This window comes from Bos grunniens, chromosome 13 (genome assembly GCF_055505025.1).
Source record: "Bos grunniens cultivar Pamir isolate PY7600 chromosome 13, Bosgru_T2T1.0, whole genome shotgun sequence".
Lineage (NCBI taxonomy): Eukaryota > Metazoa > Chordata > Mammalia > Artiodactyla > Bovidae > Bos > Bos grunniens.
In genome coordinates, this window is record NC_141177.1 from 70,788,398 (window position 1) to 70,804,959 (window position 16,562).

General features: G+C 42.7%; 1 protein-coding gene across 46 annotated transcripts in view; it reads left to right on the forward strand.

Annotated features, from left to right (window-relative positions):
• The window catches only part of CELF2 (CUGBP Elav-like family member 2), a 560,158-nt gene that overhangs the window by 240,089 nt on the left and 303,507 nt on the right, over positions 1–16,562 (forward strand). For 12 of the 46 annotated variants that reach the window (XM_086334891.1, XM_086334890.1, XM_086334892.1 and 9 more), the window contains exon 1: positions 2,551–2,805. The exons of 29 other annotated variants lie outside the window; for them this stretch is intronic. Coding sequence is in view for 8 of the 17 variants with exons in the window: in XM_086334854.1 (XP_086190980.1) it covers positions 2,732–2,805 (74 nt within the window). In the remaining 9 variants the exon portion in view is untranslated. Of the gene's footprint in view, positions 1–2,550; positions 2,806–2,850; positions 2,961–3,059; positions 3,726–16,562 lie in introns of those variants that run through there. 5 more of the 46 variants (XM_086334887.1, XM_086334877.1, XM_086334872.1 and 2 more) reach the window with 5 other exon arrangements.

The window sequence follows — 16,562 nt, forward strand, 5'->3', positions numbered from 1 at the left end:
AGGTGGCGGGGTGGGGGGCGGGGGGCGGGCGTCTAGTTGTTAGGTTTTTTTTTTTTTTTTTTTCCTTCTGCCAAAGCAGAGAAATGATAGATTGAAGCTTTTCATCAAGTGGTATTTGTTTGGATGTTTTTGTTTTGTTTTTAAGCTCAAGAGCTTTTGAATTTTTGTATTTTTTGAAAACGGCTAGTGTGGAGGTGCTGTGATCATAGAAACACACCTCTATGGGGTGTATGTACGTGTGTGGACTTTGTTTCTCTCTGGCACCTACATTAAGAGCCTATGCAGTCACTCTATTATTTACGTATTTGGCATCCCAACTATTTCAGCTCAGCTACATCCAAAGCTTCCCTTCGTTCCCGTTGTCACTGGATTTCATGTACGAGCCAGTCTTCTTTTATATCTGACCCCGGGTTTGCTTCTGACTTCACATGGCCAAAGCAAATGTGCTTTGAAAACTCTGGGACACACTGTAGTTGTTAAATAAGGCAGTAACCTATGCACTCGTGGTTCTTTCCCTATGACCTACTTACATACTTCCTCACCCTCCTTATAGTATGATTAAAAGCTGCTTTGAATCCACTATTGCCTCGAGGGATTGGAGCCTAGAATTTAACAAACTGCTGAGAAGGCTTAAGTCAGTAAGAGGCCTTCCCCTACAGCGTCTCCCAACTAATTCACATGCAATTAAAGAGAAAATAAATATTTCAGAAGTGCACGTGTTAATGAAGCTTTTTCTACCTTCTAGGATGTAGATGTGCATGGAGCTTCATTCCATAGCAGCCTGGAAAATATTTTCCTTTTTGATGAATGCAGTTGTGTTCTGGAGGCCAGTTCTGTTCGTTCGTTCTTCAGATAATTTTATTATAGAGTCAGCTGCTTATCTACATTTGGGAGTTATATAAATCATATCTTCAAAATCAGGAACTGTCGAGGTTTGTCTCATTTATCTGGCTAATTACTTTATCAAGGTTATTGAAAGACCAACAAAATTCTTACAATTTCAAAGACAGTCTGCAGTAGCGAGGGTAGGGAGAAAATGTAACTTATTAGGAAAAGTTGGGGCATTTGGGTATAAGAATTCATTTTACTGCATCTGTTTTTCAGTTCTTTATGAATCTAGACCTGGTTCCACAGAAAGGCAATATTTTAAGAGGAAGGTTGGTCCTAGCCCTCCACCTATCTTAGAATGATCTCAGTCAAAAGCCAAGTACATTGCTCAGCTGAAGAAGAAAATCAAGTCAATTAAGTATGTATGGACCTGAGTACACCAGGCCTATTATTCCAAATTGCTCAAGGCAGGATTTTCAATTGATGTGTGGATTTCATACTGGTATATAAATATCCATATTCCTTCATAAGCTCTAAAGATTATCCTATCTCATTATAACATAAGAAATTGGTGAGAAAAACAGTTTTTTTCTCCATATAATGGTGTCAGATACACTTAAAGCCACGTGATACAATGCCACGTGACCTGTTTAACCCTCTGCTGCCTGACTACACCCCTAGGTGTGAAACATCATTTCAAAATAAAATTCAAAGTGATTACCAAAAGAGACAAGCTATGAAACTTCTAGTATGCAATTTATGAGGTTACTTTAGAATGTGAAACAGGCTACAAATAAGTTTTACAGGCTTCTGACCTTGTGAAAATTTCAGTTTCATCTAAAAAACGCAGCAACAAAACAGTCACGAGGCCGCCAAATTAGAACATCACTTTATACTTATCTTTTAAAAATGTTCACAAATCACTTGGGAAAATTGAACTCCCTTTTTGTCTTCCTGAGAGTTCTGTCCTGTTTCCCAATTCCTATTAGTAAATTGGTCACAGATCTTAAATGAGTATTTAAGCTTCATGGCCATTACAGACCCAACACTCATGAAGCCACTCTTGGTTTTTAATCACTGTGTTAAATACTTGGAAATGACCAATTCGTGATGTATCGTTTTAAAAGAAAAGGTGATTTACCATTCTTAGTTTCAGTCCCGTATACGTCTCAATGTTTTCAAGATGATACAGAAGGAAGTATAATCGTGCAGGGATTCGTGCATCTTTCTCCTTGAAGCACTGAAAAGTCCCCAAATGTCAACTTGAGCCGTTTCTCTGATATTTACTTTGGCTCAACCGAGTGCTATTTCAGTTATTGTGGTGAGTTCATACACGGGCGAGCGCAGCCCACCGATGAGCATTTAAACTAACCCCGGTGATGATTCGTCTCTCGTGGCTTCCGTTGGGGAGTTCGGGTGCGCTCGTGGCGTGCACGGGGCTTGGGCAATACGGTGGCATTCAACCCACGACAAGCGGTCATTCGGGCCTCCTGCCAGGCGCCTGGAAACGGGACCGGACACAGCCAGCGCGGGGGACGGGTGTGCAAGTCTGGACGCCAAGGACCGCAGGCCAGGCGGCGATCTGTCCAGGGGGCGGTCCCGCCGCGCCCTCCTCCCCCCGGGGGCCGGGCGCGCGGGCCCGCAGGGGTTAAGCGGCTGCGCGGCGGGCGCGGCGCTCCGCCCCCGCTCGCCGCACCTGGCGCTCGGCAGCCCGCGGCCCGGGCGCTGGGTGTCGGCGGGGATTGGCGGAGAACGGCGTGGAGAGAATGTGACAAGTGCCGGCTCGGGCGGCCGCCGCGGGGAGGCCGCGCGCACCTGTCCCTGCCCGTCTGCGCCGCCCGCCGCCGCTCGGCCGCGCGCACCGCCGCCCCCCGCGCCCGAGCGCAGAGCGCGCGCCGCGAACATGACTTCTGCCTTCAAGCTGGATTTCCTCCCGGACATGATGGTCGAGGGCCGCCTGCTAGTTCCCGACAGAATGTGAGTGTGGCCGCCCGGCCGCCTCCGGGACGCTGGTCCGGAGCTCCGCGGAGGGAGAGGGCGGGCGGCGGCGCTCCTGCGCCCTGGGGACGCGGGGGGCGGCTCCGGTTCGGCCGCGCCCTGGGGTTCGGAGCCGGCGCTGGATGCGGGGAGAGGTGGGAGCGCGTCCGGAGGAGCGGCGGAGCCCGGGGTGGGGCGGAGAGCGGGGACCAGAGAGCCGAACTCGGGAACCCGGGGTCTGGGCGTGGGGTCCGGCCCGCGGGGATCGGCGAGCGGGGCGCGGCGTCCCAGGGTGGGGTGGGCGCGTGCACGCTCGTGTCATTTGAAATTCGGGGCTGCTGGAGCTCTCGTGGCCCGTTTACAGATCTCTTCTTGCTACATTGTCCGCTCCTCTTGTCTTACCCTTTGCAAAAATCCTTTTCCTGGGGGGGGGGGGGCGGCGGGGGGAGGAAAAAAGGAGGAGGAGATAATTACAAAACATTAAAATAGCCAGGTGTACTCTGCAGAAATTAGACATAATTTTTTACGTAATCACGGTGGTTTGTCTGATATGCAGCCTGTAATTTAATAATTAATGTGATTGTGGTTGTTTTACACGTCGTCAAACTAGAGTAGAGTTTATTGGGAGAAGTCGAGAGCTGGGATTCCTTAAGAAAGGAAAGTATGCCTCAGTTTTCTCGGGGCTCATTAGTCTTGATAGGAAAGTTACTCTTATCAGCTGGGGCACTCTGGAGGCAATAGGATCTGCTTGTATTTCAGGCATGTTTGAAAAGATAGCCTCGAAGGTTGCCAGGAGTGGGGATGAAAGGTCTGTGTCCATTTCAGGCTTGGAATATACACAGTTGTCTCTTATCAGGCAAGAAATGTGATAGTGAATCTAAGCTACAATTAATCGAGCGAAAAAGGGACTGCTCTCCTTGGTAAGAGTACGTATAAAATGTTTCCTATTGTACGCACCCCTAGATAACATTCATATTCTTTCTGGTACTTTGCTGTATCCGTTGCAATTTTCAGGCCATTCCGAGCTTTATGATCCATTTCCCTGGCAACTAACTTTCCCCTACGGTGCTAGATTCTTTTTCTAGGATGTTAAATGTTATGAGCTGAGAGATTCTTGAGAAGCTCCGCAGTGGCCAATTATTTGAGCCCCTAGGATTTAGGAGGGAAAAAAAAAGGTGAGGAGAGGGATGAAAATCTGTTAAATGTGAATTGTCCTTCTTGTCGATATTAAGAATGTTAACTTGCTTTTACACGTGGTCAAGTTCATTGTCCAACTAAGATAATCAGATAATGTAAATTAAAATATTGAATTTCCCTTTGGCAGTTTTCTCTGTGAAGTTAATCTTGATTAGTACCGTTCCCATGATATTTGTTTTGAGAGATCGCTGGCTTCTCCCCCTACCCCCACAAAAAATAGCTACCTTTATAGGCATTCAACACAAGTTTGCATAGTTAGCTAATTTGAAAGTTCTGTGTGTTTTCTCCTCTGCTCCTTAGCGTGTCAGGGCCGAACCAAAGATTTTCTTGGTCATGATTGTGCAATTGATGGTCACCTGCTAAGAATACTCTCTGAGTGCAAAGTGTTAATGGCCTCTGAAAGATGCTCTCTCTTTTCAGTTAAATTATTAATTATGAAAATTTAATTTATCATTTTCATTTAGTGGATGAATGTGACTGGCGCAAACTACTCTGAATAAAGCATTTTTGTCTTAAGGATGGAGTCAGCTCTGAAGATCCTACTATAACTTCAACCCATTTCTCTTTGTGTGTTAGTTATTCCATGTGTTAGATTATTGAGTTAAACTCAAGTTGTTTTCAAAATCTTTTTCAACTCTAGCTTAATTAAAGCTTAAAAAAAAAAGAAAAAATAGAGGATTTGTAAATAATGTTATTGTTTCTAAAATATCGATTTTATGTCTCCTTAGCCCGAAGAGTACTGTAGCATGTTTTCCTTAAGAGTTTGTAATTAATTCACATTAGAGTCAGTCTTTGGGGAATAGGGATGCGTGGGAAGGAATATGACAAGTTGAAAATGCTTGAAATTCACCTCCAAGTGTATCTTATTGCCACATTCAGACAGTTGAGAGGGTAGTGGTGCGGGTTTATTGTTTTCTGGACCCGTTGTCTTTTATGGTCTGTTGACATTTGGACTTAAAATGCCATGAGCTAGATATTGGCCTATTCCTAAAAAGAACTTATGTAAAACACAGGGCTTTTCTGGTGTTGATTTTTCTAAATCTGTGCCACATATTTTCAATGGCGTTCTCCCACAAGAATCTATTAGATAAGTTTGCAAGATGTAATATGTTTGAGTCCTCAAGGCAGATGAACAGATAGCTTTTGAGGTAGATGATTATGCTTGATGGCCCCGTGAGCCATCAGGCGTTTAAAGAGCCGGATTGTTTAAGGCTCTGTAGTGGGTATAGAATTGTTGTGACTTGGGCTTCAAAGTCCTGGGGTTTTCAGTGTTCGACATCAAGACTGTACATGGAAATAGATCTTTAAATGATCTTAACTATCAAACTTTTGTTGTTCTTGTGTGACTGTAGAATGTCATTTGCAACAGAGCATAATGAAAACAACACCAGAACTGATATTGTAAATCCTTTTTTAAACTGGGGCAGTTGGTTTTGGATTATAGTTGGAGATGGGGATTTTTTCTTTGTTTCACCTTTTGACTGATCATATGTGTGCATCAGGTTTTTTTTTTTTTAATGTGTTTGAATTTTTAAACAAATTTTAAACAAAATCTAAGAGATGCTATCTTGGAACTGAGAAATCAGAAGTGGAAAAATCTATGAGCGCACCTTTTAAGTATTAGTTCAGATTTGTGATGTTAAGAGTAAGATGCTGAGGAGAAACCACCAGTAAATTAAAATGAAATCTTCCTCCCCCACACATTTGGTGAGTAACTTTATTGACAAAGAAAAAAAGTTACCCTGAGTCAACTTGGTGCATTAACCTTTTTTTTTTGTGGAGTGCTCCCAAGTCAGGATAACCTTAAAGATGTCTATATGGATCTAATTAAACTGGAAGGCAGTTCTAGGGACATCATTGTGAAAGCTGTTAAACCAGACCTCATTGTTCTGTAGATAAGGAAACCATTAGAGGAGCAGTGGGACCAGTCCAAGAAGGCAGTGTTATTACTGCTTCCCTCTCCCCACTGAAAGGACAAACACAGGAGTCATTCATTGAATGCCTGCTGTGTACCAGGACACTGTACTTAGGCTTTCATGGTCGCTGTAAGGGTGATGGCTGTTGCACCCATTTCACAGATGATGTTTGAATAGACTACATTCTTGTGCATGCTGTACAGGCAGTAAATGGTGAAGCTGTGGTTCACTTGTGTGTGTATATGTATATGTGTGTGTGTGTGTATTATATAAATGCATGTTTATGAGTTGATACAGAGAGAAGAGAGGACAGAATTTTTGTTGGGAATGGTGGAGAATTATAGGAGATACATGCCTATCATTTAGGATTGACTCTCTAATTTGATTCAAATTAGTGAATTGATCACACTTGTTTGATTTAAATTCACAGTTATTCCATGAGCTCATGAACTAAAGAAAATACATTTTAATTTAAAACTTTTCTTTTTGTTTACCAAATCCCAGCAAGATAAAAGTCAAAAGCCTTGAGTTTTTTTTTTTTTTTTTCAGATGGCATTTAAAGTTTTTTGGAAAATGCCATTACCAATAATAGTAAAATACAGTGCTGAGATTTGTCACCCAATTCCTTGATAGACATAAGAGGAAATTAAAACATGAAGACGCTAAAATAAGGATGGTGTGTATGGTACTTTAAGGAAATTTTTAAACAAGTATTTTCAGGTGGGATTTCTGAGTGCCTGTCTCAGTATCAACTGCTTTCTGAAACCGAAAATTCCTCCCATGTTGGCATTTAGAACACTAATGTTATCTTTGATCTGGGTTAGAGGTATTATTTTAACTGAGTGTTGCTGTTTAATTGTAATTTGCTGGATTGAGATTACTCTGGCATCTGTTGATGAGATGTGGTCAGCTGGGAGGAATAAGAACCTTGCAAGATAAGATGAAAAGAAGATAAGATTTTCAGATATGAACCCAGTGATTAAGATTTCATAGCCTCATTAAGAATATTTTCCATCCCAGTGGCCCCTCCCCCCCAACACTATCATAATAGCATATTTGCCTTTTGATAAAAAACAGCAGACTCCTTCCCTTTTTAACATAAATCCTCAGATTTTTCATTCCTCCTTACTCCTTTCTCGTAGCTTTGTTTCTTACAAGTTCAGCCCCCCCTCTCTTGTCATTGAGGCTTTTATATTAAGTCATGTATGATGGGGGTCTGATGTCACTGTAGTAAATGGTAGACGGACCTCGCAGTTGTCAATACTATCAGAATCTCTTACCTGATTTGCATTTCACTGGGAAACCTCGGGATTTTCAGTACGTGGCAGGCAGCCCAGTGAGAAATCAGTAAGTCACTGATGTCTTTTTCACTTCCCATGCTGAACCTCCAAACTTAAAAAATCTTTATTTCCCATTTAATGTATTAATACCGGAAGTTTTTTTTTTTTTTTCTTTCAGAGGAGGCTTCGGTTTTTGCTTTGGGCTGGCAGATTAGGCCGTCATGAAGAGTTAGCTATTTCTCAGTGTCATATTTGTTCTACAAAACTGCAGAAGAGAGGCTTTGTAAAGTCCAAATGATTTCCAGCTCATACAGTTCAGTCGCTCAGTCGTGTCCGACTCTTTGCGACCCTATGAATCGCAGCACGCCAGGCCTCCCTGTCCATCACCAGCTCCCGGAGTTCACTCAGACTCACGTCCATCGAGTCAGTGATGCCGTCCAGCCATCTCATCCTCTGTCGTCCCCTTCTCCTCCAGCTCATCAGCCCTTCCCTGTTCTTGTGCCCTTCTGTGTGTATTTCCACGGTCCGGGGGGAGCAGGTGATAGAAGGAAGCCAGCCTCGGCGCTGTGCTACTTGTGTAGCGGTGCAGAAAATGCATTTTTATTTTTCCTCAAGAAAAAGCTCTTGCTGAACTTGAAGGGAGACAGTGCTGCACATTCCTGGAAAAACCTTGGTGGGAAACAAAAACTAATTAGCGCGGTAAATGTGATGCTCGCAGGTAATTGTAAAATAATTATTCCCCTTTAGCATCATCATTGTTTAATTGTGCCATCCAGTATTCTCATGCTCTGAATCTAGATGTGAAGGGATGGAAACCCCCCATCTCCTCCTGGGAATGTCTTTTTCATTTACTGTAAGCTTCAGACTCTTCTGAAAGGACTGTTAAGAAGAATGAGGGGGAAACGTACGGGGGATTTTCAGCAGCTTCACTCTTCCCGTTTGTTCTAAACCGTGATGGAAAGGGATTGCTCCAACTAGTTTTATAGAAGTACAGTTCCACTTATGTGTTGAAATCCCTTGTGAGCGTATTTGGGATGTACATGTTCACATTGTTACCCGTGGAGCTTTATGAGCAGTCTGTTTTATGAACTGCAGATTGTATATTATGTTCGGATCCCGAGAGTGATGCTTTACAATCAGCTGATGCTTTAAAATGAAATGCTAATAAATATGTAATCATATGGTTCTCAAAATGACAGATGAGTACAAATTTCGGGTTTTGGTTAAATTTTAATTCCTCCATTTGAATGAATGCCTCAGAGCCAACTTGCTGGCAAATTATCAGACCCAGATTTTTTAATTTCCCCTCCTAAAGATATATGTAAATCAAGTTTAGGCTGCATTTAGACGAAAATATCATTTTAGTTTATTCTTCTCAACTTGTCTGCCAGATTCATGTGGCCTTCTACTTAAGGTCAGATTTTTAAATAAAGAAATCTGTTTGAAAGAGACCTCAGTTTAAATGGTGTGTGCCCCCTTTCCATCAGCAGAAGTTAAACAGGTAGAAACAGGGTTCTTTTAATAGTGATAGTGCTTTAAAAATGGGGTACGGGCAGTGTGTGAATTTTAAGTCTTAATAATTAAAGAAATCGGTGGTTGGTTTTCTCTGTGAGATTGTTTATGATTCTGTCTGTTATGATCGTAGAAATCAAGTTCCCCCAGCCCATTTGCCTGACATTTATAGACTCAAACAGGACTGAAGACTTCCAGGGGTCACAGATGATGGTGCTGACTCACTCCTCAGAGAATGCATTTAATTTCAGCTGATTTCTCTGACATTTTGACATCACTTGTGGACAGCTTTTGAAAAAAATTTGTTTTTGAGTTTCATGGAACAGGATAGTTCTTCAGCTTCCATACTACGATCGAAAATTCAATGTTTTTATGCTGAAGGGGCTTCATTTTCGTGCTTTTTCACAAAGAAGTTCATAGCCAGACTTGGGCTCATTAAATTTTAAGATGGTATTTTAGATCCTTTTCCTTGAATGATGTCTTCCTGTCTCCTGGTCTCCTCCTATAGCAGGAAATTTGTACCACATTTATGTGACAAAATCAGCTGATCCTTCAGGCTAAAAGAGCAAAATATTTTGTTGTTCACCTGGTTGTAAATGTGTGTAAAAATGGGTGCACACGTGTATAAAGACATACGTATGTAGATATAGGTGATATATATATATATATGTATTGTTGCTCAGTTGCCAAGTCATGTCCAACTCTTTGTGATCCCATGGACTGCAGTGTGCAGGGCTCCTCTGTCTTCCACTATCTTCCTGGACTTTGCTCAGATTCATGTCCATTGAGTTGGTGATGCTATATAACCATCTTATCCTCTGCCCCCCACTTCTTCTTTTGCCTTCAAATGTACACACACACACACACACACATACATACATATATATATAATTTATATTATATATTTATAATTATGTAGGCTCAATATCATGTAACTATATATAATATAAATTATATATAAATTACATATATAAAAATGCACACATATATATTAAGTATCAGTTCAGTTCAGTCATGACCCCATATAAATAAATGTATGCATATATATATATATACACACACACATCTATTTGGAAAACTATCTTTGCATAATTCTTCACTTTCTTAAAATACCTTCCATTTAATGGTCTTTGTCTCTAAAAATTATGAAATATTAGTGACACTGCTGGAAATAGTTCTTCGAACGTTGTTTTGACTCTCTGGCACCAGAAGCTCAGAGCAGCTTCTGTTAAAGGTGAAGAAAGTGTCACTGCGATGGACCTGTCACACCTTCTGGGTGAAAAGCTGAGACCCTTCCCACCCGGTTGAGTGACTTTTCTCTTCTTGCTGCAAAGTCCTCAGACCTGGGGACCGCTCCTGTTTCTCAGTTGCCGTTGAGATGTTGCTCATATCAAGACCTTACAGGTTTAGGGTAGGAAGAAAGGGTCTTCACAGAAGCATATCAGTAGACCCTCCATCAATATTTTCTTGGGTAGACGTGGCTGGGGCTGTAATCCCATAGCTGTTATCCCATAGCTTCCTATTGCTGCTGAAAGGAGACTTTGAAATCTCACGTCTAGTGGGATTCCAGCACATCAACTGAACATCTTGAAAAGGCTAAAGCTACAGGAGATTTATGGACCTGTACAGGGATAAATTGGTATAAACCTTCTTCAGCACACATGCACACCTTGACGCCAGCTGTTTTCTCTGTACATCTCCAGAGTAAGACATTGGGTATCACACAAATGACGCCAATGTAGGCTGAAATCTGATGCTTCATATTCTCCTTGGGGGAGGGGGGAAATCTTAGGGGAGTAATAAAAGAGAAAGACGATAGGAAAAAGTGTAGGAAGGGAAGCTTTTGGTCGTGGGCTAATGGATGGTCGTTCCGTGCTCTTACTCAGCTGAATCTTCTCTAGGTCATTAACAGAATAGCTCTTCCTAAAGTTTTCTACCTTTCTTAGGTCTTCCTGATACGTATCTTTTGCATTCTTTTCTGAGTCTTGCAGTGGGCTTCTCTAAGCCCAATTTATTGTCCTTCTTCTTCTGAGTTTTCTGAATTTCAAGAGAGGGGGCCACATGCGTCCATAACACCGTTCTCAGAACTGCAGCCTTGAGAAGGGCAGCACCTGAACACCTTGGCCATCACTTGCAGTAGGTTCCACTGGCACAGCTGGTGTTTCTGTGCATAGAACTGTATTTTGACTTCCTAGACTATACAAGGGGTGTTGAGTTTTCTGGTTGGGCAGAAGGGCAGCATATTTCGGAGTGATTAACTTTATGGATGTCATTGTCTTCGCCTGCTATATTTGGCTCTGCTGCAGCTGTGTTTGCCTTCTCAAAATTGTCACCAGGAGGCCTCCAGCTGCAATTATTCCCTTCAGTTTGTGCTGGTAGCATCCTTCCTTGTGACTCCTGTGGTCTACCCTGCCATCTTGCCTCAGCGTCAGGAGTCAAAGGCAGCACACGAGTTCCTTAGGGAAAACCTGATGGCTAGTTAACACAACTGGCAACTCCATGTCAAGACAGTAGCAGTTAAGTCCTCTTCATTTTACATTCTGGTGAGACCTGTCAGGGTGCTGCTTTCTCTTCACAGAAAGCCCATATTTTCCTCCTACTTCTCTATTGCTCTTCAATGGCAAAGGGTCGATGCCAGCATGTACTGATGGACGGTATTTCTTCCTTGTCTGTATTACTAGAGCAGTTCCGAACAGGTTTTATTTTGGTTTTGAATATAATTGCTTTATAGTGTTGTATTTTCTGCTGTACAACAAGGCGAATCAGCTGTCTGTATACATATATCCCCTCCCTCTTGGACATCCCTCCCACCCCAGATCCCTCACCCCACCCATCTAGGTCATCAGAGAGCACCGAGCTGAGCTCCGTGAGCTGTACTGCAGCTTCCCACTAGCTCTCTATTTTACACATGGTAGTCTGTAATGTCAGTCCCAATATCCTAATTCATCCCACCCCGCTGTCTCCCTGTGTCTATTCTCTGTGTCTGCTTCTCTATTCCTGCCCTGAAAATAGGTTCATCTGTCCCATTTTTTTTAGATTCCACATATATGCATTAGTAATACACGTGGAATATATCAACCCAGGAGTGATGTTTCTCTTTCTGACTTGCTTCAGTCTGTATGACAGACTCTAGGTCCATCCATGTCTCTGCAAATGACCCAGTTTTGTTCCTTTTTATGGCTAAGTGATATTCCATCATACACACACACACACACACACACATATCACCTAGTACACACACACACACACACACACACAATCACCTAGTTACCCATTCATCTGACAACGGACAGAGTCAGGACAGAGCAGATATTTTACTTCTGGTATTTTCAGGCCCCTCACAAAACACGTCATTGCAGAGGAGACTTAGAGCATTTTTTTCCTGTTGGTTGAGCCCCTCCCACAGAATTTTCTTTTCTCTCAAGAAGATTTGAGTAAAGGTTGGTCTTCATATAGAAACCGTGTAACTTCAGTTGTCTGTGCATGGGTCTTAGTCTTGAGTTAGAATTTCCTCTTGGATCATTCCTGCTTGTTGGGGACACTTGGCCTGCATCAGGAGCTGCTGTGTGTAGCAGAATGGCACCACCAGGGATGTGGCTGCAGGATCTCTCCACCAGTGGCTGGAAGGTTATCCTTGAAGGATGAGCATCTTTTCCTAAATAAGAGTCTCCTGCCTTCTCCCGGCCTGTCTCCTGATTTGTCCCACACCCCCCTCTAGTTTTAGGTGACTTGTCAAGATTCCTCATGTAGAACATAAGGAGACTCAGGTACACTTCCTTACATGTGCCCCAGGATTGTTTGAAGCTCATGTCCACAGAGGGATGACAACCTGAATATTTTACAGCTTTGTGTTACTTAAGACTGACCAAAGTTCACCTGCCTTTCCTGGGAGAAGCAAACACAGGGAAACTTCATTACAACTGACCAGTTAATGTCTTCTCCCTCAGAGCATTCATGCTCTAACATCTTGGCTGAAGACCCATAAAGCAATATTGCTCCCATATAAACTTTCAGACAGGATCACATTAAGAAGACTGATTTTGTTTTTGTTTTTCTCTCTCTCTCTTTCTGCTCGATGATTGAGAAATAAAATACAGATCATGTTCCAGCTGTGTATTTGTGGTCAGACCTTGCATTCTGGAATGAGGTGAAGCAAAAAGCAATATCTCCCTCCAGTATCCCCATAGGTATATTTGGAAAAGCCAATCTGTACGCCAGCTGGAATAGATCTTGATTTTCTTATGGGAGGAGCCTCAGCTGCTCATCTCACCTGATGGGACTCCTAACCCCAGCAGAAACCCAACTATGATGTGAACGTGGAAATGAGTATTGTAGGCCCCCATTGCCTGCTGGCCTCGTGAGGGTCTCAGGCCACAAAATGCCAAGAATCTCTGAAGGAGGAAAGGACTTGGAGTGATCTTTTAGGAGTTGGCACAGTGGGTGGAGGTGGGCAGCTAGCCACATGGTTCATCCTGCTTTACTGCTCTAATTACACAAGCCCTTACTTCTCCTGACACAGTGGATAGGGTCCTTGAAGTCCTAAAAAGCCAGAGTTGCTGCAGCCAGTTGAAGGTTATAGGTCAGTTGTTCCTTATAGGTCAGTTGATGGATTATGATCAGATTCAGCTGGGAAGCCTGGCGCCTCCTCTGAGTCCATTGACTGAGGGATGTCCTCCATGGTATGTCAGGGGCCACGTGGCACCCACTCTGGTCAAGGGAGTGACGTTGCCAGTGAGACACCCCCAGGTCATGAACATAACCTCCCAAACCAAAACTCCATTGCCTCCTGTCGCAGACCACTTTGCATGAGGGTGCACTCAGGCACTATCAGAGATGACAGTTGATTCTGAGATCATTGGGGGAGGAACATGGGGTCCGTGGGTGAAAGCTGGCAGAAGCTTTTGAAAAGGGGCTGCCTTACAGATTCTACAACTGTTTCTTTACAAATTGATGAGTTCTTTGCAATTGGAACATTTTATCTTCTCAGCGTTTAAGACATCTAATTCACTTTGTAGGCAGCCTTTCAGTTGGGCCAAGACTTAGTGTCCAGCTATCATAAAAAGTGACCAAAATTGTACTTTTTTATATTTATTTTTAATTGGAGGACAATTGCTTTACAATATTGTGTTGGTTTCTGCCATACATCAGCATGAATCAGCCATAGGTATACATATGTCCCCTCCCTCCCACCTCCCACCCCATCCCACCCCTCTAGATTATCACAGAGCAAACAGATTTGAGCTCCCTGCGTCATACAGCAAATTCCCACTGGCTATCTGTTTTACATATGTAATGTATATGTTTCAGTGCTATATGTAGATTCCATACATATACATTAATATAGGATATTTTTCTCTTTCTGACTTAACTTCACTCTGTATAAAAGTCTCTGGGTTCATCCACCTCATTAGAACTGACTCAGATGCATTCCTTTGTATGGGCTGAGTAATATTCTGTTGTATATAAGTACCACAACTTAATTATCCATTTATCTGCCAGTGGACATCTAGGTTGCTTCCATGTCCTAGCTGTTATAAATAGTGCTGCCATGAACATTGGGGTACATGTGTCTTTTCTGTGTGTCTTTTTTGATTATGGTTTCTCAGAGTTTATGCCCAGTAGTGAGATTGCTGGGTCATATGGTAGTTTTCAAAATTGGACTCTTATCAGCCTCAGGAGCCATGGAATGGCTTTGATCTGGTCTCTATGACTTTTTCAGATCTACTCAGAACATGTACTTTGATCCAAATTGATTTTGTATTTTCTGTTCAATAAAATAACAATGTCTTCCCAGAAGCCAAAGAAAATGTTTTCTGGCATCAACAAAACTATAATTCTTTGACGACGTAATACTTGTTTTTAGTGTGTTTCTCATAATTCTGACGTTTTAAAGAGTGTTGCCTTTTTGTGGACGTGCTTTCCGAAATATTTTGTGACATTTGCTGTTCTTGATTTAGGATGTACTAACAGCCCAGCCATGAAGCTAGGACTTGCATAAACCATCAGTAATCCTCAGAAAACGTTGGCAACATAAGTTGTCTTGTTCTTGTTTTGCAGAGGAGGAAAGGAAGTTCTAGAAAATGAAGGCACGTATCAGGTTGAATTTCAGACACATTGGAGAATTGGTTGCTGAGTATGTGGATCCTGAGTATGAAATAGTTTCTTAACTGTGACCTAATAAAGATTGAAGACAAAAGGAGAAGGAGGTGGCAGAGGATGAGATGGTTAGATAGCATCACCAACTCAATGGGCATGAATTTGGGCAAACTCTGGGAGATAGTGAGGGACAGAGGATGCTGGGATGCTGCAGTCCACGAGGCTGCAAAGAGTCATATGTGACTTAGTGACTGAACAACAAAAATAATTATAACCCACTTTTTTTATACTCTTTCACATAAATTGCTTGCTCTTGATTTTATTTCATCTTCTGAGCCCAGAAGGCAAGTGTTAGAAGAAAGGGTCACCGTAGCAAAACTGAGATCCCTTAATGCCAGAGGCAGGGTCTTTCTTAAAGCTGAGATCAGGAAGCAGTTAACATTGAATGTTAAGTGTTAGTCGGGCAGTCCTGTTGGACTCTTTGCAACTCCATGGACCATAGCCCTCCAGGCTCCTCTGTCTGTGGAATTCTCCAGGCAAGAATACTGGAGTGGGTAGCCACTCCCTTCTTAAAGGGATCTTCCTGACCCAGGGATCAAACCCAGGTCTCCTGCATCGCAGGCAGATTTTTTACCGTCTGAGCCACCAGGGAGCCAGCGTAGCTCTGTATTGTTCATTGAAGAAACTGTGTCTTCCAGGAAGAGATTTGTTTGGGGGATTTCATTAGACACCTGGCATCCCACCCCCATTTAATTTCTTCTTCTTGATTTTTGCACCTGATTTAGAGGAATACTGGCCTTCTTAGGGTGCTTTCAGCCCATAGCATGTCGTCTTGTGAATTAGAAAAAGACTCCTGCATGGCATTCAGTCCCCGATGTCCCCCTCAAGTGGTTACTTGCTGGTGTGTCCTTTCTGTAGTTAACTTGCGGTTTTGCCCCCTCTTCATAAATGGGCCAGAGAAGTCTGCAATAGAATAAGTGTCTCTGTACAAGGTAACACATGAGTTTTAAATGATTGACAGCCGTGACCAACTTAGGCGTGGTCCCTGGTCCCTTTCAAATATCAGTGCTCTTTTGACCTTTTCATAGCATTTTGCTCAAGTGTGTAAACAGTGGAGGGCTTCCTTGGTGGCTCAGCAGTAAAGAGCCCGCCTGCCATGCAGGAGACACAGGTTCGATCCCTGGATCAGGAAAATCTCCTGGAGAATGAAATGGCAGCCTTCTCCAGTATTGTTGCCTAGGAAATCTGATGGATAGAGGAGCCTGTCCACGGGGGTCGCAAAGAGTCAGACATGTCTTAGCAACTAAACAATGATAAACATTTGATGGGACTCTGGGTTTTCAGCACATCAGAGACTGTGTTTCCTCTGTAGATACCCAGAGTAGAAGAACCAGTAACAGGAAAGTTATGAGTAGAACTCAGGCCTGGGTCTGTCTAACCTACACATCATTTCATACCAGATATCAGCTTGTCGCAATGCCTGTATTCTTGGCAGGAGGCACGTTGTAACCTCAGAGGACGTGATTGGAGTGGAGTTTTCATGCCCCGTGTGGTTATTGTATTCTTGCTACTGATGCAAACATTATCTATAATTACATTTTCAAGTGACTGAAAATTGCAGGCTTTGTTGAACAAAAATACAGCCAAAGAATGGAATGTATATCCACTCCACCCTCATTATAAGGCTTTCAGAAATCAGACTATAAGGCCCAATACTGTGGCTCTCAAACGACATGATACCAGCTCCATTCTCTGA